The sequence below is a fragment of the Canis lupus genome, chromosome 9 (assembly GCF_011100685.1).
Source record: "Canis lupus familiaris isolate Mischka breed German Shepherd chromosome 9, alternate assembly UU_Cfam_GSD_1.0, whole genome shotgun sequence".
Classification (NCBI taxonomy): Eukaryota; Metazoa; Chordata; class Mammalia; order Carnivora; family Canidae; genus Canis; species Canis lupus.
This window is the reverse complement of record NC_049230.1, coordinates 6,087,988-6,108,782: the sequence shown is the minus strand read 5'-3', so window position 1 is coordinate 6,108,782 and position 20,795 is coordinate 6,087,988. Positions and strand designations below refer to the sequence as shown.

General features: G+C 51.1%; 2 protein-coding genes and 1 pseudogene across 10 annotated transcripts in view; 1 reads left to right on the top strand and 2 right to left on the bottom strand.

The window, feature by feature from the left end:
• The window catches only part of MIF4GD (MIF4G domain containing), a 6,027-nt gene extending 1,700 nt beyond the window's left edge, over nt 1–4,327 (bottom strand). The window contains exons 1-4 of one of the 3 annotated variants that reach the window (XM_038546633.1): nt 3,040–4,327; nt 2,625–2,769; nt 1,059–1,190; nt 121–230 (exon numbers count right to left, since the gene is read on the bottom strand). In XM_038546633.1, coding sequence (XP_038402561.1) covers nt 121–230; nt 1,059–1,146 — 198 coding nt within the window. In that variant the 5' untranslated portion in view covers nt 1,147–1,190; nt 2,625–2,769; nt 3,040–4,327. Of the gene's footprint in view, nt 1–120; nt 231–1,058; nt 1,191–2,089; nt 2,183–2,619; nt 2,770–3,039 lie in introns of those variants that run through there. The other 2 variants (XM_038546632.1, XM_038546634.1) reach the window with 2 other exon arrangements.
• Nucleotides 3,086–20,795, bottom strand: SLC25A19 (solute carrier family 25 member 19). 7 transcript variants are annotated; one of them, XM_038546626.1, is made up of 10 exons: nt 20,691–20,767; nt 20,164–20,215; nt 18,253–18,324; nt 18,041–18,156; nt 16,610–16,779; nt 16,265–16,420; nt 13,901–14,071; nt 7,952–8,135; nt 7,268–7,398; nt 3,086–4,624 (listed from the first exon to the last, which is right to left on the bottom strand). In XM_038546626.1, exons 5-10 carry the CDS (start codon nt 16,739–16,741, stop codon nt 4,442–4,444), a joined length of 957 nt encoding a protein of 318 aa, XP_038402554.1. In that variant the 5' UTR covers nt 16,742–16,779; nt 18,041–18,156; nt 18,253–18,324; nt 20,164–20,215; nt 20,691–20,767; the 3' UTR covers nt 3,086–4,441. The 7 variants fall into 7 exon arrangements, with proteins under 7 accessions (XP_038402554.1, XP_038402552.1, XP_038402556.1 ...); XM_038546624.1 differs by lacking the exon at nt 18,253–18,324 and having other exon boundaries at nt 18,041–18,188; nt 20,691–20,787; XM_038546628.1 differs by lacking the exon at nt 18,041–18,156 and having other exon boundaries at nt 20,691–20,768.
• On the top strand, nt 6,659–6,740 carry LOC119873531 (annotated as a pseudogene).

The window sequence follows — 20,795 nt, the reverse complement described above, 5'->3', positions numbered from 1 at the left end:
CCCTCTTGTCTGACTCCACCTCTCAGGGAAGCCGTTTGCTCCTGTCCTGCCAGCAGCCAGACCTGCCCTCTGCTTCAGCCTTTCCCAAAACGTCTCTGCGTTTCTGCAGTCCCAGCCCACCTGAATAATGGCATAGCACATGCGTCCTGCTTCTTTGCTGAACACGCAGTCCTGCAGAGAATGGTCCACGATCACGTTGGCCACCTTTTCCAAGTCCACAGCACCTGGCTCTAGGGCAGAGATAGGTGGGAAGTCTAGAGTTGCTGCTGAATTACTACATTTGTCTCCACGTGCTTCTAGTTTGAGATGTTTTCAAAGGAGCCACCCCCCATGATATGCTTACATTTAAAGAGACCAGAAAACACCAGGAGAAGTAACCACACAGGAGCAGCTGGTGGCTGGGTTATGCCGCTGTTGGAGACTAATCACAGAACGCTAGTTTTCTTAGGGCACACATTCCCTGGCACTAAGATTGCGGAAGGAGCACAGAATAACGATGTGTTTGACAGCAATTTCACAGAAGAAAGTGTTCTTACAACACACACACATGAACCCCTAACAAGAGCGGGCCAGGCAGGGCCTCCCCAGCAGGCTTAGCTTGGCATGTGATGGGCATTACTAATTGTTAGCTGAGTCAAACTTCTGTTCTGAGTGCTGCAGAAGGCACTGGTCCAGGACAATTACTGCCTCTCTTCTGCCAAGCAGAGTGCTCCATCCTCTGTCCCGAGTCAGCCAGCTCTGCACATTCAAGGCCACCTGCTGTGGCAACTTGGAAGCCAGGTCCAATGTAAGCGCTTAGGAGACAAGAACTCCGTTCTCTGTGCTCCATCCCCCTTTCATGGGTCCTTAAACCTTAAAAAATGGCTTTGCTGCCCTAGAGGCGACTCTATGATTCATTCTTTCAATTACTGGCCTCAGTGTAGCTTGTCCTGCCGTCCAAGAGTGACTTTGCTGACTCCTGTTCTCAGAAAGCAAAGGGTTGGATGTTCCCAGGCTCAGACCTCCAGGCCCATCCCACTGGCCCCATCCCTACAGCTCAGGAGGGCTCCCATGCTCACCTTTGAGTGCTGTCTTCAGCAGCTGCTGAGTCTCTGCATCAAAAGACTGGATTTTATACTCCTCTCTACCAGGCTCCCCCATGACCATCCAGCCCCCACAGCTCTTTACAGAGGAGGGACTAATGACAGCACCTGGGAAGGAGAGGGGAAGGGAGAGGCCTCAGGTGTGCAGCGCAGGGCCTGGTTTCTACCTTGCAGGCCCCGGCCAGGGCTAGCCAGGGCTGGCCAGCGCTCGGGACAGGTGCTCCCGGCCAGTCCATTGCCTTGGGTGGTTGGCTGAGGGCCCAGGAAGCTTGACTTCTGGTGGAGACTGGGCACCAGCCAGGCACCTGCTGCTGTTTAGAACTCCTGTAGCTTCTGGGGTTACACAAGAGGTGAAGGTGGACGTGCCTACCCTTCAATTTCCATAGGAGGTAGAGTTATTCTTGATACCCAGGCTGGGGGGAGGTGCACTGCGCTGGGGGTGTTGGTAGGGGGCATATCAGACGGCTCCCTGCCTTTCCGGAAGCCCGCCTGGAAGCTGCTCGCCCAGCGCGACTTCCAGAGAGTGACAGGGCCGAGGGCTCGGGACACGTCCATCCCAGCAGGGTTCCACTCGCCCCGCCCCGACTCATCCCTGGGCTGTAGTCAGAATCCTCAGTCCCAAACCCGGCCGGCAGCCCTCGGCCTGGCCTGTGCGGGCGGGTGCGGGGCTGATCCGCTCCGGTCCGGGCCAACTTCTCCCCGGGACAGACCGGGTAAACTGGCCTCCCGAGCGGCAGAAACCCGACCCTGCCCACTCAGGACTCCACACTCGGGAGCTCCATCCTGGAGCCTTCCTCCTAAAGACGAGGGGAGCCGGTGACGCGTCTCCGGCAGTCCCCGTTGGAGTCCCCTCTCCGGACGCGGTGCCTCCCCCCGAGTCCAAGGACGACCTCGGGCATCTCCAAAGCCGGGCGGCTTCCCCAAGCCCGGAACCCCCTTCCGGGTGGCGCAGCGCAGCCGTCCGGGGTCCCGCGGGCGGGCGAGGCCGTGCGAGCGCCGGGACCCACCTGCCGGGCCGGCGCCGCGCCCGCGGGCCCAGAGGCCGCTCGACGGGCATGGTGCGCGCCCCCGGTCCGCCGCGCTGCAGGGCTGGGGCGGCCGGTCGGGCCTCGCCGCCGCTTAGGTCATTTCCGAGCGCGGCGCGGGGCGGGGCCAGCGCGGGGCGGGGCCAGCGCGGAGGGCGGGGCCGCCCCGCCAGCGCCCCCTGCCGGAGTCCCGGCGACGCTGTCCTCCCCGCGCGTGCTCCCGAGGTCCGGGGGGCGCCGGGAAGGCCCGCGACGCCGCCCGCAGCGAGTCCTCACTCGAGTCGGCCGCGCCGCGCCGGACCCGCTCCTCCGCCCAGAGGAAGCCCTCGGTCGCCGGCGGCGGGGCCCCCTCCCACGCCCGGGGCTCAGGTTAGAACAGGATGGAAAGAGACTGGGCGGGGCGGCGGGAGGACAAGGAGGGCTGGCCCGTCACTTCCACCTTCCGCGCGAGAGAAGGCAATGGGACCCCTAAGGGCTGGATCGTCCCCCCACCCTCTCCTCCAAGTACAAACCGTACTGCTCAGGTTGAAAATCAGCGGACCAGGGCCGCCCGGGTGGCTCAGCGGTTGGGCGCCTGCCTTCAGCCCAGGGTATGATCTTAGGGTCCTGGGATCGGGTCCCGAATTGGGCTCCCTGCGTGGCGCCTGCTTCTCTCTCTGCCTCTTTCATGAGTAAATAAAAATAAAAAATAAAAATAAAAATAAAAAAAAAACATAACGGACCAGCCCCCAAGTAGGATCCCACCCCGCCAGCCTGCCAGCCGGGAGGTGCTGGGAGTGACCGTGAAGTTGGACAGGCCCTGGCTCGGTTGCGCCTGGGGCTGGGGAAGAGGCGCGGGCCCAGCAGCTGAGGGCCATCCCTGAGGTCAGCCCTGGGTGACGAGGGCAACCAGAAGGGGCTGGAGGAGCAGTGCCTCTTCCCATCACACAGACCTGTCCACGGCGGTTAAAAGGGCTGCTTGAGGTGGACACGAGCACATGCAGAGAATAAAGTTTACTTCATTCCACCAAAGTGGAATTTCTTAATACATTCTGGTAGCTGCTTTCCTGCAGCCCCAAACCCTGTGGGTGTTGGAGCACCCCCTACCCACAGCCTGGACCTTCATAATCAGCAGCCAGGAGCAGGGAAGCTTCAGGATTCAGGGTCTCAGATATGTCATAAAGCCCCAGGCCAGAGGCTATGACATCACACAGGCCTGCTCCCACACGGAGGGGAGGGTGAAGTCCTGCAGGGGGCTCTGGCGCTCCTCCATCCTGGCTCCCCTGGTAGAGCAAGCCAGCAGGCCAGGCTTCCCCAGGGGGTGCGGAGTGGGTGGAAAGGGTGGTGGTTGTGTTCTGTACATCTGTCTCCCCCACCGCCTCACTGCAGTTTCTCCTCTGTGCCCAGATGAGTAGCTGTCGTGAGTTCCCGTGCTGACAACCCCCACTCCTGGCACCAACCACCCTCAGCAGGCTGGTTGCCCAGGCCTTTCCTTCTACCACCGCCTTCACAAGGCTGCTTCAGAGCTGGGGCCCCTCTGGGGTGACAGAGGACACACATAGCACCATGCTGAGCCCAGGAGGGGGGACCCTGGGTGGGCAGCTGATGCCAGCTGACCCAGCTGTAAGGCTCCCGCCCCTACTCTGGGGAGAGGAGTGAAAAAGACCACCCCCTTTACCCACAGGTCCTGCCCATGAGCACAGCCCACTTCCTGCCAGCCGCCAGGATGTTTTCCCCAGAGGCCCTCAGCTATGCTCCATCCACCCAGGGGAGGGAGAACAGCCTGAGCCAGACTTCATAGACAGGATGATCTGGGCATCAAGTGACCAGTTCTTCCTCCCAGAGCCAGAAGCAAAGCTGTGTGAGGGATACAAGTGCTTAGAAAAATGGAATCTGAGGAAGGCAAGGGTTCCTTCCTGCATACTTTGTGAGGAGGGATGTGGTGCAGAAGGGAAGATGGAGTGAGATAAGGAAGGTGCTTGTAGCTTCGGGTGTGTTAAATTAGCTGGTGGGGCCATGAGCGCACGTGAGGACCGGGGCCACGCCAAGGGCCCAACCCCAACCCTCAGGCTCCAGCTGAAGTCCCCAGAGCCCGGACAGATGTCTGGGCAGAGGGGCTAAGAAGTGCAGGGTGGCAGCTGCTGCCTCTACTTCAAGCACAAGCCTCACAGAGAAACCAGCTCCAGCGCCCTCTGACTGGCGTGGCTGCGTCCCCACAGATCGAGTCCCGCATTCTCCCCGAGAAAGCCCTTGCCCTTCTAGTGACGGCAGAGCAGGCGCCGGGAGAGGGGAGCGGGTGCGGGCAGCAGCTCTAAGTCTGCCTTCCTTCTGGAGGCAGCCCTGCCTGCCCCGGGGCTAGCTGTCCGCCTTCTTCATGTGGTGGAAGAGGTTACAGAAGAGCTCATACCAGAAGAACACGAAGCCGGTAGCGAGAGCGGCCTTCAGCAGGCTGGGGGACAGGCCCTTGAAGAAGCCCCTAGGGCCTTCCTCCCTCAGCACCTGCCGGGCACAGTCCAGGAGGCCCTTATAGCTGCGGACCTGCCAGGGAAGAGGACAGAAGAGGTGATTAGCAGACGCAGACACACACACACACACACACACACACACACACACACACACACACACACACGCTGGCTCTTCGGTCAGCCCCACACCTGGCACGTCACAGCTCCCGATGAACACCTGCCGGACAAAGCCATGAATGCTGAAAGGCCAGAGGAGTTAACCTTTCCTTTCTCTTCCAGGTGGCCTGGTAATTCATAAGTCTTTTTTTTTTTTTTTTTAATTTATTTATGATAGTCAGGGGGCGGGGGGCAGAGACATAGGCAGAGGGAGAAGCAGGCTCCATGCAGGGAGCCCGACGTGGGATTCGATCCTGGGTCTCCAGGATCGTGCCCTGGGCCAAAGGCAGGCGCTAAACCGCTGCGCCACCCAGGGATCCCTGGCCTGGTAATTCAGACTTAACAGGTGAGGTGCCTGGAAATCAGCACTGGACAGAGCTCCTACTGACTGGGCCTCCTGAGGACCTTTTTCTGGGGCACCTGGGGGGCTTGGTGAAGCGTCTGCCTTTGGCTCAGGTCATGACCCCAGAGTCCTGGGTTCGAGCCCCGCATCGGGCTCCCTGCTCAGCAGGGTGTCTGCTTCTCCCCCTGCCCTTCCCTCTGCTCCTCCTCTCTCAAATAATTTTTTAAAAGATTTTATTTATTTATTCATGAGAGACACACAGAGAGACGCAGAGACACAGGCAGAGAGAGAAAAACAGGCTCCCTGCAGGGAGCCCAGTTTGGGACTCGATCCCAGGACCCCGAGATCATGACCTGTGACGAAGGCAGATGCTCAACCACTGAGCCACCCAGGTGCCCTGAAATAAAAAATCTTTTAAAAAAGGACTCTTTCCCCTATCCCACCTGGTCCCCCCTTGGGCAGTAGATCTGGATCGGACTCCTGTTGGCTTTGGGCCCCAGTCTGTCCTCAGTTAGCCACATGCTGCTGCCAGACTCACATCCCCAAATCTCAACTCCCCTCAAACCTCGCTACCTTCAAATCTCCACTAACCCCCATGATGACAATAACATTATAACAAATCAAGTGGCACCTGGCTGGCTCAGTCCCAGAGTATGGGACTCTTGATCTCAGGGTTAGGAGTTCAAATCCCATGCTGGATGTAGACTTTAAAATAAAATAAAATCCAAGCTCTGTAGCCTGGTGTTCAGGGCATTGCTCCATTTGGCCTCAACTTCCCTCCCTAATCTGCCCTCATTCCCCACCAGTCCTCCCACCAAACCCGCCACGCAGTCTGTTAGGACCAAGGCCTCTCTCCTCTGTCCTGGCCTCTCACTGAATCTCCCTATGCAAATTTGAACCATTCCTGCAGGACAAGTTCATAAATGGAAAAAGGAGGGCATACAACCTTGTATACACCCTGTATTTGATACAAAGTACCCGTGTATGTTTATGCAAAGAAACAAAACTACAGCCAAAGGTTCTGTGTGTTCTCTGGGTGGGTGGTGCAGGGAGGCTGGGTGGGTGGTGCAGGGGGGCTACCTGTGAGTCTTAGTTTTTATCTACGGGACTTCTCTGAACTTCCTACAAAGATATATTACAAGGAACTCAATTCCTCTCTTCCCCAAATACGGGGTGCTCCCTCCCTCCCGTCTCCCATTCCACGCCACTCCTCTCCTGTCATGTATGTATCAGGCCTGCAGCTTCCAGACTTCCCAGGTTCCCAGCTTCTAGAAGGAAAGCCCTGCAGTTACTCACCCTTGCTACACCCCAGCCCACCACTGGATGGCGCCCCAAAAGAGCAGGTGAAAATTCGGTTTGCAAAATCCAAACTGACTAAAGAATGACTATTAGTAACATCACAAAACCACCTAAACTGGGGCTTCTGTAAGTGACAAACCCTTTTAGTGCCTTTATAATGTAATTTACTCAGATTTAATCCACCCCTCTCCAGAAACCCCTACAAAATAAAGCAAAAAACCCCATGCATCAATGGGAGTCTCTGTGTTCTGTAGTATTTTGGACCTTTTTCTTTTCTTTAGGTTTTATTTATTTGAAAAAGAGCACGAGAGCTTTGCGCAGTGGCAGTATCGTAGCCAATGAGGTTTATCCGAGGCGCGATTATTGGTAATTGAAAAAGAGCATGAGAGCAGGGGAGAAACAGAGCGAGGGGACAAGCAGACTCTCCACGCCAAGCATGAAGCCTAACATGGGGCTCGACCCATGACCCCGATATGACTCAACCCAAAACCAGGCGTCACTCAACCAACTGAGCCACCCAGGAGCCCCAGGGACCTTTCTTATGTGAAGATATTCTTTGTCCCAAACTGAACACTTTTTTTTTTTTTTTAATTGAAGTAGGCTCCATGCCCAGGGTGGAGCCCAACACAGAGCCCAACACAGGGCTTGAACTCACAACCCTGAGATCAAGACCTGAGCTGAGATCGAGTTGAATGCTTAACCGACTGAACACCCAGGTGCCCTGAACTGAACACTTTTTAAGAGCAAACACTGAACCCTCCTTCACCTGGATCATCCCACAGTGCCCAACTGCACAGGGCTTTGTGTGTGGTGTTCCCATGTGTCTGGGGACCCCCAGGGACGGGATGTGGGGGATAATGCTGCCCAGTAGGCAGGTGAGAGGCAGGGCTCAGAGCTCTCTGCAGGCGGATGGCTCACCTGGCCGAAGGTGGCTCGGGCCCGCTCAAACCCTCCAACCTGCAGCCGTTTCTTGAAGAGGTCCAGGGGGTACGTGAGGGTCTTGCTGATGACTCCAGCTCCACTGCCACAGAGCAGGTTTTTGAGGTTCTCTGAACCAAAGTGGGATTGAGAGGGAAAATGAGAGAAGGGCAATCGGGAAAGATAAGTTCAAAGTCAAGAGCTCTAAGCCTCCACCATAAAACTAAGATCCACTGGTATCCTGAATCTCCGAGGGGAGCCACACAGAGCCACTCTGGGCATGGATGACAAACGGGAGTGGAAGTAGGGGCTTGCAGGCTCCATGGTGTGACTTGGTGCAAGGCCTGGGAGGGGCCAGGAGGCCCAGCCGCCCCCTCAGTCCCCCAAAACACACAACCCAAACCAGGCAGTCTGTAAGTGGGCCCTCTGACAAAAATGAAAACCCTGACCGTAGTCAGGAATAAACGTTGATGGTGCCACTGCTGGGGTGGCAAGAGCCGAAAGTGTCTGCAGGCGGCTGGCTTAATTTGTTTGGTTGGCTGTACTACAGAGCAGGGTTTGGAGAACAGGGCCCTAGCCCCTGACAGGAAGACCTCAGCCCCTACATGGTTCAGAAAGAGATGCTATGGCGTTGGGGTGGGGGCAGGGGAGACCCAGATTCTCCTCGTTTGAGGGCTGTCTCACCACTGTTTGCTCCCTCGGTGGGAATGACCCATTCATGCACGTGCTTCAAGGCGCTGTAGAAGGAGAACTGGAATCCGGCATAAGGGAAGATGGCAATCAAGGTGGGGTTCAAGCCTTTGTAGAAAACCAAGGGGCCTTCGGTCCTATACATGGTCACCACAGCTTCTCGAAGGGTTTTATACACCTGGATGGCAGGCATGCAGCTCGAGTGAGTGCATGGTGGTGGTTTGGCTCTAGGACACAACCCATCAATGTGCACCTCCCCTTGGCTAAAATCCCAGCTACCAGGAGCATTACTTCTCCTGCCCAGGGGACAAAGAAAATGCTGGACAAAACCCCCAAGGGTGGGGTTTTCCAGCAACTCCCTTTCCAGCTATTGACAAGACTAAGATGTCCACACAAGCGCACACCAGTTTATGCCCAAGGACAGCTGCCACAGCTCCCCGCAGAACAGCAAAGACGCAATGTCTGCCCTTGGGTGACTGGTGACACCCCATCATGATGGCACACCCGTTCACAAGAACACGGTGCAGCTGCTGAAACAGGATCACGCCACTTAACACGACTGAAAGAGAATAATCCCCCAAATATATAGTGATGAGCACAGTGAGAGGCTGAGCAGTGGGTTTAGTGTTTGTGGAGGAGGAAACTAAGCAGGGATCACCCCCCCCACCCAAGGATACTCGAGAAATGAGGAAGGGTGAGCATTACCTCCACGAAGGGAAGGCCAGGCAGGGGAAGCGAGATATTTACTCATTATTTTAGGCTATTTAGGGTTTTTGCCATGTGCATATATTTAACCTTTTGTAAGCTGTCAACAGGTGATCTCCAGGCGGGAAGACCACAGGGCATTGATTTTTCTGAGTACCCTTCTATTCTCTGCAGGGGACCAGAGCAGCTGTGGACACAGGGAGGCACCTCACCAACAGGGCAGCTGATGGAGCTACTTGGGGTGTTAATGGAGGGGCACTGGCTCTCTCCTCTCCTCTCAGCTCCCAGGTGCAGGCAGCCACACCGAAGGATTTCACCCTGGTGACCTCCATGAGAGCGCCCAGACTCAGAGGAAGACCATCGAGCAACAAGCCTGCCACAGGACCACGTCCCACTGCACTTCTCCAGGTCCCCTGCAACACCAGGCTGGCAGCCCAGGGCCACTAGACAGCTGAGGACAGCCCTGCTAAGAACAGAGCCCAGGGGCACCCACTGGCTCAGTGGTGTGTGTGACTCTTGTTGATCTCAGGATCACCAGTCTGAGCCCCACGGTGGGGGCAGAGATTTACTTAAAAAACAAACAGAAACCACAAAACCCCCGGAGACCAAAAATGATCCATGTGGGGCGGAAGGGCAGAGGAATCATCTGGAGGGAAGAGACAGTATAGACGGAAGAAGAAAACCAAAGGAAACTGAGACCAACCACAAAATTAGAACCAATATTCGCTGAGGCCACAGAGAAGGCAACACCTCCGTGATAAAAGGTGGGGGCGTCTATCGAGCCCCACATCAGGCTCCCACTTCCCTCTGCTGCTCCCCCTGCTGGTGCTTTCTGTCAAATAGATAAATAAAATCTTAAAAAAAAATTAAAGTGATTTATCATGAATAAATAAATCTTAAAAAACAATTATTTTTAAGATTCTATTGATTTATTCATGAGACAGAGAGAGAGAGAGAGGCAGAGACACAGGCAGAGGGAGAAGCAGGCTCCATGCAGGAAGCCTGATGTGGGATTCGACCCTGGGACTCTGGGATCACACCCTGAGCCAAAGGCAGACGCTCAACCACTGAGCCACCCAGGTGTCCCAAACACCTCTATTTTCAAAAAAAAGATAATAAGGTTTTTGTTTTGTTTTGGTTTTTTTTTTAACAACTCTGTGGTAAAACCACAATGAGATACCACTATTCACACCTAGTAGAGTGGCTAAAATTTCAAATAAAATAAACAGGAGGGCCTGGGTTGGTTAGGTGCTGACCCTTGGTTTCAGCTCAGGGCAAGACTTAAGGGTCGTGAGACTGAGCCCCACACTCAGCAGGGAGTCTGCATGAGATTCTTTCTTTCTGCCCGTCCCCCTGCTCAGGCACACTCATTTGTTCTCTCTCTCAAGTAAATAAATAAGAACAAAATAAAAATAAAAAACAGATAATACTAAGTATTGGTGAGGATAGGTGCCATTGGAACTGTTGGTGGGTTTGCAAAATGGCATAGCCAAGTAGCAACTGGGCTGGCTTTTCCTCATAAAACTAAACTTTTTCACCATACAACTCAACAATCCCACCCCTGGGTATTCACCCAAGAGAAACAAAATGTTCACACAATCATTTGTAGGTGAATGTTCATAGTGGTTTTATTTATAACCACCAAAAAAACTGAACCACCCTGATCTCTTCCAACTAATAAACCATGGTGGGGGCCACAGGATAGAATACTATGCAGCAAGGAAAAAGAACCAGCCACTCACATAGCAACATGGATGAATCTCAACTAGAGACACCAAGTGAAGGGCACCTACTCAAACACCTATGCAAGACGTGATTCCCTGTATGTGACATTCGGAAAAACACACAACTTTAGACAGAAGACAGACCAGTGGTTAACTGAGGCTGTCAATAAAGAGGAACTAACTATAGAGAGGCAAGACATTTTGGAGGTGATAGAATTTTTGCTTTATGTCTTGACTATAGTAGTGGTTATGGGACCGTATGCATTCATCAAAAGTCAGAGGAGCACCTGGGTGGCTGAAGTGTCTGATTTGGTGGTGAAGTGTCTGATTTGGGCTTAGGTCATGATCTCAGGGCCCTGAGACTGAGCCCTATGTCGGGCTCCAAGGTCAGCAAGGTCTGCTCGTACTCTGTCCTTCAAATACATAAAATCTTACAAAAAAAAAAAAAAAAAAGAGAGAGAGAGAGAGAGAGAGAAAGCTGTACACTAAAAAGAGTGAATTTTACCATGTAAGTAATGCTTCAACAAACGAAAGCAAACCAAAAAAGTGCTCTTAGGAACTAACATACTAATGTTACAAGCATTTTTTAAATTCAATAGAGGGCCCCAAATGATAAAGGCAAGGAAACCTCCCAGAAAGTAGGACAGAGAGGCAGCTGAACAATAGTAGAGCAAAGAGAAGTCAATCAGAGGATCAACCCAGGATGTCCAACTGACATGAATTCCACAAAGAAAAAGAAAAAAAAGAAAAAAAAAAAAAAAAAAACAAAGTAGCAATTGTGAATAATCATTCTTGACCATTTTCTAGGCATGAGAACAGGAATGTCTAGATCTAAGAGTCCAGGAAGTGCCCATCACAATGAATGAAAGAGACATGGACCAGTGCATATTACTGGTAAATTTCTAGAATGCCAGAAATCAAGAAGGGATCCTAGAAGTTCCCAAGGCAGGAAGGACGATAGTTTCATATAAAGGATCATTAATCGGAGTGGTTCTGGACTTCTCTACGGCAACACTGAGAGCTACCTAGAATTCTACACCCAAATTGTAAGTCAAGTGTAAGTAGGGTCAAATAAAGGCATTTTCTATCAAGCCTTCCCTAAAGAAGCTCTATCTCCAGTATATCTTTACCAAAATGAGGGATTAGTCAAGAAAGAGAAGACATGGGACCCAACAAGAAAATTCCTAACAGAACAGCTGATAATAGTCCTGGAGCAAAGAGTCCATAATGAAGCCAGAGGGTGAAGGCTGTCAGAAAGCTCCAGGAGGGTCTCCATAATAATGGGTGACTAATGACCACAGGCTGACCCTATTAAGACTGTTTGAGGGTACTTTGTGATAAGCATGCAGGAAGCTAAACAAAATACAAGGCAATCACTAACTTCAGGCAAGACAAAGATACACAAGAAAATGTAATTATAATGTATTTCAATGCTTAGCAGTAACATTTACATAATCATAACAGCACACTCAGTACTGATTTAGCCAAAATCTATAAATCAGTTATACTGAAATCAGAGAAAGCACAAGCATGCAAGGGTGATGGTAAAAGAGGTAAAAGCTCATCTTCCACAGTAGCCATCTATAGCTAATGTCTATAATTTAAAAACTAGAAAGAAAAAGAGAGAGAACTAGTAGTATAAACATGTTACTAAGAATTAGTTAGTACATAATGGAAGAGCCACAAGTGGTTACCTCTGGGGACTGGAATCAGGGGGTGGCTGTTTCTTTGTTGTAATTCATGCAGAACCACCAGTCTTTTTAACCTTTATACATCTTACAGATCACTGATGAAGAAACATTTTAAAGACTTCATTTATTTAGAAAGAGTGAGAGCAAACATGAGCAGGGGAGGGGCAAAGGGAAAAGGAGAGAGAGAATCTCAAACAGACTCCATGCTGAGCAAGGAACCCTAAGGCAAGACTTGATGTCATGACCCTGACATCATGACTTGAGCCTAAACCAAGAATCGGATGCTCAACCAACTGAGCCACCGAGGTACCCCTGATTAAGAAACATTTAAAAGGTGAGGATTTAGGGCAGCCCAGGTGGCTCAGCGATTTAACGCTGCCTTCAGGGCATGATCCTGGAGACCTGGGATGGAGTCCCACATCGGGCTCCCTGCATGGAGCCTGATTCTTTCTCTGCCTGTGTCTCTGCCTCTCTGTGTGTGTCTCTCATGAAGAAATAAATAAAATCTTAAAAAAAAAAAAAAAAAAAAAAAAAAGCTGAGGATTTACAGCATGGCTACTACTGATCTATGTAAGGAAGAGGGTCTACAGCTTTTAAACTACTCACTTTGGCACACAATACAATTTCCTGATCATTCCAGAATCTAGAATCTCTATCTCAATCATCTAAGCCAGAGAGATGTTATTCTCTTTTCTTTTTTTTTTCCTTCTTTATTCTCTTTTCTCTTAAACATTTTTCTTCCCACAGACCTCTTTTTCAAGATTATTATTGAAGTATAATTGATATACAATGCTCTATTAGGTGTACTTATGGATACACAAGGTGTACTTAGGATATACAAGGCTCTATTATTTAGGTGTACTTTCTCATAGATTTTTTTTTTTTTTTTACTAAAGATTGGGAAGGCATGGAAAAGGACACCAGCATCCCAGAATGGAAAAGCCAATGAAGCACCACCACTCATCTTTTTTTTTTCATCCCAGCAGCCACCACGTTGCTGAGGGCTATGTCTTCTCCAACTGCAAACACTCTTTCCCTCTCCCCATCTCTCTGCTCAGTGCTTAGGGCCCTCATCTCATTTCTCCACCAGAAGAAAGCTGTATTTCCCACTTAAGTGCCATACAGAAGGATGTAGCTCTCATGTCCCATTCCTTTGCTTGTAGACTGGTTCCAGGGCACTTTGCCCTTCTAAACCAAGAAAGTCATCAACAAAAGGGCTCCACCAACCCAGGATCTCCACCCCAGGCAACAGAACTGAACTGAAACCATAGTTACTCTAAAACACATCAAATGCTTCCCAAAAAAAATACCCTAAAGCAGAAAGGAAACAGAAAAATTATTCTTTATTGGGTGAGCACACACATGTGTACGCACATACACACAATGCTATTCTTATATATGTCCAGGAAACATAGATTATGGTGGGGAGGTCTATTTCAGGATTTAATCCCTCCCTTTCATTCAGTAAATTCTTCCTGGAATCTGACTCAATTATCCCATTTCCTCTATCCATTCTTTGTGGAAAACAAAAACACTCTGCTTATAACTCAAATATGATCTCAAGTTTCATTCTCCCAGATGCCTCTACCATCCAGCCTGCTGTTCATTATTTGTTCTGTTTCCCACCTATAGGTTCTGGCTCCCTCATGAGGCTGTGAACACCTTGCATGGTGCTCAGCACATTTATAGGTTTTACAGATGGACCAGCAGAGGGGAGGCAAAGCCCCCAGGCTCTCCCACTTTGTTCCCTCTAAAGAAAAGAGTCCTAGCTCCTGGAACACCTTCTGTTATTCGGGCACCCCCTCTCTGGCACAGCTACTCACCTTGGGCTCACCCTGAGCTGCAAAGCGAGTACGCAGCACGTCCACAGGATGCACAGCGAGGGTGGCTGCGCTGGCAGACAGGCCGCCACACACGAAGTGCACTGAGAAGTCACGGGCATCATACTTGGTGGCTCTGTGCACCAACTCGGTCAGGAGTTCAAATGACAGAAACTGCAAGAGCACATGACAGAGTAATTGAGAAATACGCCCCCAAAACACCACAGCCCAGGTGGAGCTCAGTTCTACGGTAAGGAAATACTCTCCTTGAGCAATGACAAAACACAATAAACATATAATTTTGTGCAAAGTACAGATGCGATTTTATATTCTATTTGAATAAAGCCAAATATCGAAAGGGTTAGGAAAATAGATGGGAAAAATTTTATATCACAAAGGTTTTTTTTGTTTTTGTTTTTTTAAGATTTTACTCATTTATTCATGACAGACACAGAGAAAGTGAGGCAGAGACACAGGCAGAGGGAGAAGCAGGCTCCCTACTAGGAGCCTGATTCCAGACTTGATCCCAGAACCCTGGGATCACAATCTGAACCAAAGGCAGACGTCAACCACCAAGCCAACCAGGCATCCCAAAAGTTTTTGGGTTTAAGATTTTATTTATTTGAGGGAGAACAAGAGCGTGAGTGAGGGAGTGGGGAGAGAGAATCTGAAGCAGACTCTGCACAGAACACAGAGCCCAATATGGGGCTCGATCCCATAGCTGGGAGATCATGACCTGAGTCAAAACCAAGAGTTGGATGCTTCACCGACTGAGCCACCCAGGCACCTCTGTGCCAGAAATTTCAGAAAGTTCTACACGGAGGTGCCTGGGTGGCTCAATCGGTGAAGTGTCTGCCTTCAGCTCAGGTCATGATTTCAAGGTCCTGGGACTGTGTCCCACATTGGGCTCCCTACTCAGTTGTAAGTCTGCTTCCCCCTCTCCCCCTCTCACTCTCTCTTTCTCAAATAAAGTCTTAAAAAAAAAAAAAAAAAGAAGTTCTACTCAACGAGTTTCCTCAGAACTGGGAAAGGAAAACCATTGCTGGATTCTCTGTGGGTACCCTTTCAGTGCAACTAGCAGTGGCACTGCTTGACACTCTGCCCTGGAGCAGAAATTCTCTCAGAAGTCTACTTATTCCATATTCTATGGTATAAGCCCCCTTATGCTGAGACCTTCCTCAAGCAGCTCAAGATGGCTCAGGCTCCTGAGAGCACGCTACTGTGTGTATCCATCATGCTGCAGCATCTGAGTGCTAGCTGCAGAGGCAGAATGGCAGGGGAGTGTCAACCCATGAGTACCTGACACCTCAGCCATTGCTGTGATGCCACAAGAAAGGCAGACAGGGGCTACTCTGGCTGTTCAGGTGGGAATCCTGATTCGGCCAACTTTCTCGCTGGTGACTTTGGCTGGCTTCGTTACTTAAGCTCTCTCTGCCTCGTCTTCTGTTGGTAACACAGGTGTGACCTCAAAGGCCTGCTGTGAAGCACGGAAGTGCTTCATGCAGAGCCTGGCTCACAGTGAGCACAGCACAGGCTGAGTCCTACTAGCCACTAAGAGTGTATGGCTACACACCACCCACCATGAAATCAACTGGTGCTGGGCCGCCTGGGTGGCTCAATCAGCTGGGCGTCTGACTCTTAGTCTCGGCTCAGGTCACAATCTTGGGGATGTGGCACTGAACCCCCAGTTGGGCTCCATGCTCAGCGGGGAGTCTGCTTGTCCCTCTCTCTCTGCTCTTGCCCCTGCTTGGGTGCACATGCGCTCTCTCAAATAAATAAGTAAATAAATAAATAAAATGTTAAACAAAACAAAACCAGCTGGTAGTGAGCAGCATGAACGTGTGAACAGAAGATAAGAGGCCTGCATTCTCACTCAACCCGGCCTCTCCACACCCAGGCTGTGTGGCTTTGACAGCTCTCTGCTCCTCTGTGAGCCACAAAACACCACGTCTACCTTCCTCACAATGCTGCTGGGAAGTTCAAAGGAAGTAGAGGTGTGAAAATGCTATTTTGAATAATGAAAGGACTGGTATCACCACTTGCCAAAACTCACTGGGGGCACAGCATCAGAACAGCCTCCTAGGGGCAACACCTGATATCCAGCTGGTGCTAAGTCCCCTTGGTGGGTGGAGGACGGGGGGAATATATGGAAGGGAATGCCCATGGCACAGCTTGATCTGACTATCTTCAATTTCAGACTTCAAACTCCAGGTAGTTTCCTGGTTAAGACAAATAGAAGGTGTGGTGACTGCCTCCTGCTGTCCTACCCAGGCAGGGTCCCTTTGGGCCCCACCTTCCTTGTGTTCCTCTGTTGAGCAACATGAACCCAGGGGCCTGACCGCCGACTCATTCTCCCCCGCCACCTACCTGGACAGCTCCATAGCCTATAGAGAGAAGCTGGGCTGGGACATGTCCTTTCCAGAATGCTGTGGGGCCTTCCTCCTGCAAGATCTGTCTCCCGGCCTGTAGGATCCCATGGTATTTTGCACCAGGGTCACTGCGAGACAGGCGTTCAATCTGAAGCTGGAAGCAAAATTGAAAAGGTCAGGACAACAGGGGCAAGGGTAGTGTGAGAAGGAGCAATTTCGAAAATGGAACAAAGGCAGTGAAGTGCTTCTCCTTGACCAAATTCCAAGCTCTAGAAACTGCTTTGACAAGAAAGAGAGAACTTGTCATCCAGACCATTACATGGAAAAAAAAGGGAAAGGATACCTGGAAACGTATCTTGATGACATCCAAGGGGCTGATCATCACCCGAGTGACAAGTCCAGACACAGAGCCAGCCACAGCCACCTCAAAACTGGAAATATTCCTGCCATCAGCTTTGGGGTCATAGCCGACCATCCCTGCCTCCGGCCCATACAACGTCCATCAGTTTCCAGCTAAAAGCAAAGAAGAGACATGGAGTAAACACCAGAGCAAGTTCGTAGGGTCTCTCTGCTCACAAGCCACCTCCTCAGAGCAGCCCTCCCGGACTGTCCTCTAAAACAGCACCCACATCCCCTCTAATCCCCTTGCCCTGCTTTATTCTTTTATATAGCATTGACATACTGGACATTTATTCTGCACATCTATCTGTCTCTTGCCACTTTCCCCACTAGGATGCGGACCTGTGAAAACATGGCCTTGCTCTCATCTGCCCATCCCCAAATTTCCAGTGCTGAGAACAGAGCCCAGCATGGTGAGTGCTAAGATTCACTGACTGAACAAAGCAACAGGCTTGGTAGGAAATCGTTCAGTTCCAGAGATCAGTTTGCTTTCCAAGACACCTGGCTTTATGGCAAACTCCTGCCTGAGGTGAAGTCCCAGGCTGGGCCAGTGTGGGAGCAGAGCCCACGACAGCGGAGCACGGAGGGAGATGTCAGACATTCAGGCTCTGGGAGCGCTCCATGGGATTCTCCGAAAAGCCCACAAGATCCAGAGGAAGAGCCCAGCGACTACTGAGCACTCTTGCCTTCCTTCCCCACCGTCTGAACACCTCAGGCCCAGCTCTGGCAATGGAGCTGCACTGCGCTATGCTTTGTAATGATGCTCCCCAGCCCACCTGATCCCTGTTGACCTCTTCAACCTCACCCTGGACCTCTCTTCAGCCGCTTCAACTAGGGTGGGCCCTGCTCTGGCCCAGTTCCTAGAAAACACTGCTTGAGTTCCTATCTGCCAACCTTGCCTCTGCACCCAGTATTCCCCATGTCTGAAACACAGTGGCTCTCCCCATTTCCCACCCTATATACCCCACTCCCCCTATTCCCTCTTCCCCAGGCTAGCTCCTCCTGTGCACCAAGGCTCAGCTAAAGAGCATCCTCCCCAGGCGTTTTCCTTATGGCCTCTCTAGCATTCACAGCACTTGCTCCGCATTGAGAATTACTGTTCTAGAGAAATATTAGCACGGGTGTGTAAAATGTCACACATTACATCATTGTTTGTAAAACTGGATATAACACAAGTGCTGGGCAGCCCTGGTGTCTCAGCGGTTTAGCGCCACCTTCAGCCCAGGGTGTAATCTTGGAGACTCAGAATCAAATCCCATGCATGGAGTCTGCTTCTTCCTCTGCCTGTGTCTCTGCCCCTCTCTCTCTCTCTTTCTCTGTGTCTCTCATGAATAAATAAATAAAATCTTAAAAATAAAACCACACAAGTGCTTACCAATAGACAGATGGATAAATATACTAAGTCACATCCAAGCAATGGAATCCTATGCAGCCATTAAAAAGGATGAGCCAGGGGCAGCCCGGGTGAAAAACAGTAAGACCTAATACACTCTGTAGGGCAGCAGAAAGCATAGGGGAGAAGCCTGTATGAACACACACAACAGTTTGGTAAGATTACCTTTAGGGGGGAAAAAAAAAAAAGATTACCTTTGGGGGAAGGGTTGGCAATGGAAGAGAGAAAACACACTTTTCCTTTTTTCTTTTTATTTAAGATTTTGTCTATTTGAGAGAGAGAGAGAGAGAGAATGAGCATGAGCAGGGGGAGAGGAAGAGGGAGAGAGAAAGGGAAAAGCAGACTCTCCACTGAGCAAGGAGTCCGATGTGGGGCTCGACCCCAGGACCCTGAGATCATGACCTGAGCTGAAGGCAGATGCTTAACTCCAGGTGCCACTCCCTTTTTCTTTATACAATTCCGTATCATGTGAATTTGTTACGCACCACCCGACTCAAAACAACTAAAACTGAATATAAAATGATTTTAGAAGGGGCAGCAGCATTAACCTAGTTCTTGAATACCAATAGTAACAGGAAAACTCAGTGCCCACACAGGGCCAAGCTCTACACGTCACTGACTTTTTCTCCACTGGAACTCTGTCTGCACCACTCCCTCAACCCCAAATTCACTCTCCTGAAAATATCAAAAAGTGCTCCAAGCCATCTTTAAAACTAACAAGGCCCTAAGGTAGCTTCATCAGCAAAGTATTCTAAAATAACATTTTAGGGACACCTGGGTGGCTCAGCGGTTGAGCGTCTGCCTTCGGGATCGAGTCCCACGTGGGGCTCCTGCGAAGAGCCTGCTTCTCCCTCTGCTTGTCTCTGCCTCTCTCTCTCTGTATCTCTCATGAATAAATAAATAAATCTTTAAAAAAAAACAAAACAAGTAAAATAACATTTTATTAAAATTCTATTGGTGGGACGCCTGGGTGGCTGAACAGCTGACTCTTGATTTCAGCTCAGGTCATGATCTCAGGGTGGTGAGTTCAAGCCCCACACCCGGCTTTGTGCTAGAGAAGGAGTCTGCTTGAGATTCTCTCTCTCTGCCCCTCTCTCTTCCACTGGCACGCACACTCTCTCTCTCTTAATAAATAAAATCTTATTAAAAAAAAAAAACCTGGGATCCCTGGGTGGCGCAGCGGTTTAGCGCCTGCCTTTGGCCCAGGGCGCGATCCTGGAGACCCGGGATCGAATCCCACGTCGGACTTCCGGTGCATGGAGCCTGCTTCTCCCTCTGCCTGTGTCTCTGCCTCTCTCTCTCTGTGTGTGACTATCATAAATAAATAAATAAAAATTAAAAAAAAATTTAAAAAATTAAAAAAAAAAATTAAAAAAAAAAACCTCTCATGTATGAAATCTCCCCACCCCTGCCAGGAATGTGCCCATTTCTTGGCAGCTTCTTCCTCTTTCCCATTAACTTTCTGACATTAACTCAAGCTGCTTCTCTCCAGGCACCTGTGAGAAGCAGCTTAAATATGGGCATGTGACTGGGAGGCACGGTGTCTCCCGGCCTGGGGCCACTGAGATCACTCTGAGCCGGGGAGTGCTCTGCCATCAGGGAGGGAATGGGTCATCTCCATAAACAAGCAGCTCTGCATAGCTGGACATAACAGAAGACCTCAGATCAATAAGTCTGAGTTCAAGTTTTGCCTCTTCCTAGCCCCTTGGGAGGCTTATTTAACCTTGGTTCTCCTCTCTTCTGTAAAATAGAAATAAGGTCTGCCCTGCCTAACTCAGACTGCTGAGAGGATCATGCAAGATCCCGTATGTGGTAAGCTTTGTAGAAAAGGTAAGTCAAGGATCCCTGGGTGGCCTGGCGGTTTGGCGCCGCCTTCAGCCCAGGGCGTGATCCTGGGGACCCGGGATCGAGTCCAGCTTCGGGCTCCCTGCATGGAGCCTGCATCTCCCTCTGCCTGTATCTCTGCGTGTGTGTGTGTGTGTGTGTGTGTGTGTGTGTGTGTGTGTGTCTTTCATGAATAAATAAATAAAATCTTTAAAAAAAAAAAGGTAAAAGTCTAAAACCCATGAAAGGGCTGGTTGAATCGAATCCCATAGTGACCTTACTTTTTCCGCTTGTTCGAATTTCCTTCTTGTCCCAGTAAACTTTGAGATTTACCTAAAGAGACAAAATATAAATGAACCGTAACTATATGCACGATACACGGAACAGAGCACCCGGAGCCGGGGCCCGCTGGAGCGAGCGGCAGGAGGGGCGAGCCGGCCTCCGCCACCCTCTTCTCTTCCCTGCAGAAGCCCCGGCGTCCGGCTGCGAGCGGGTAGCTCCCGCGCCCGTTCGCCCACGCGTGCGGCCGGGGGTCCCGCAGACGTCCCCGCGTGCGGACATCGACGTCCAGCTCTGCCTCGGGCCGTTCTCTCCCTGAGTCCGAGCAGACGCCCGTGAAACAGGCACCCACGTGTATGGGTGTCCCGCGTGTGAGCGAGGTTTTTGCTCCCTGAGGATGCGCCTCAGGTCGGGCGTGGCATGAGCGCGTACAGGCCCTGCCCACCCCCCCCGTGAGTGCCGGCGCGCGTGTGCTACCCACCCGTCCCCGAGCGCAACGGCGAGGAAGGGGCAGGTAGAGGTCACTCACCCCGCACGCAGGGCGCGGCCCGACTCCGCGCGGGCTCCTCTTCCAACCTCCTCACGCAGTCTCACAGCAAAACTAATTGCGCTCGGCAGCAACTGACGGGCTCTC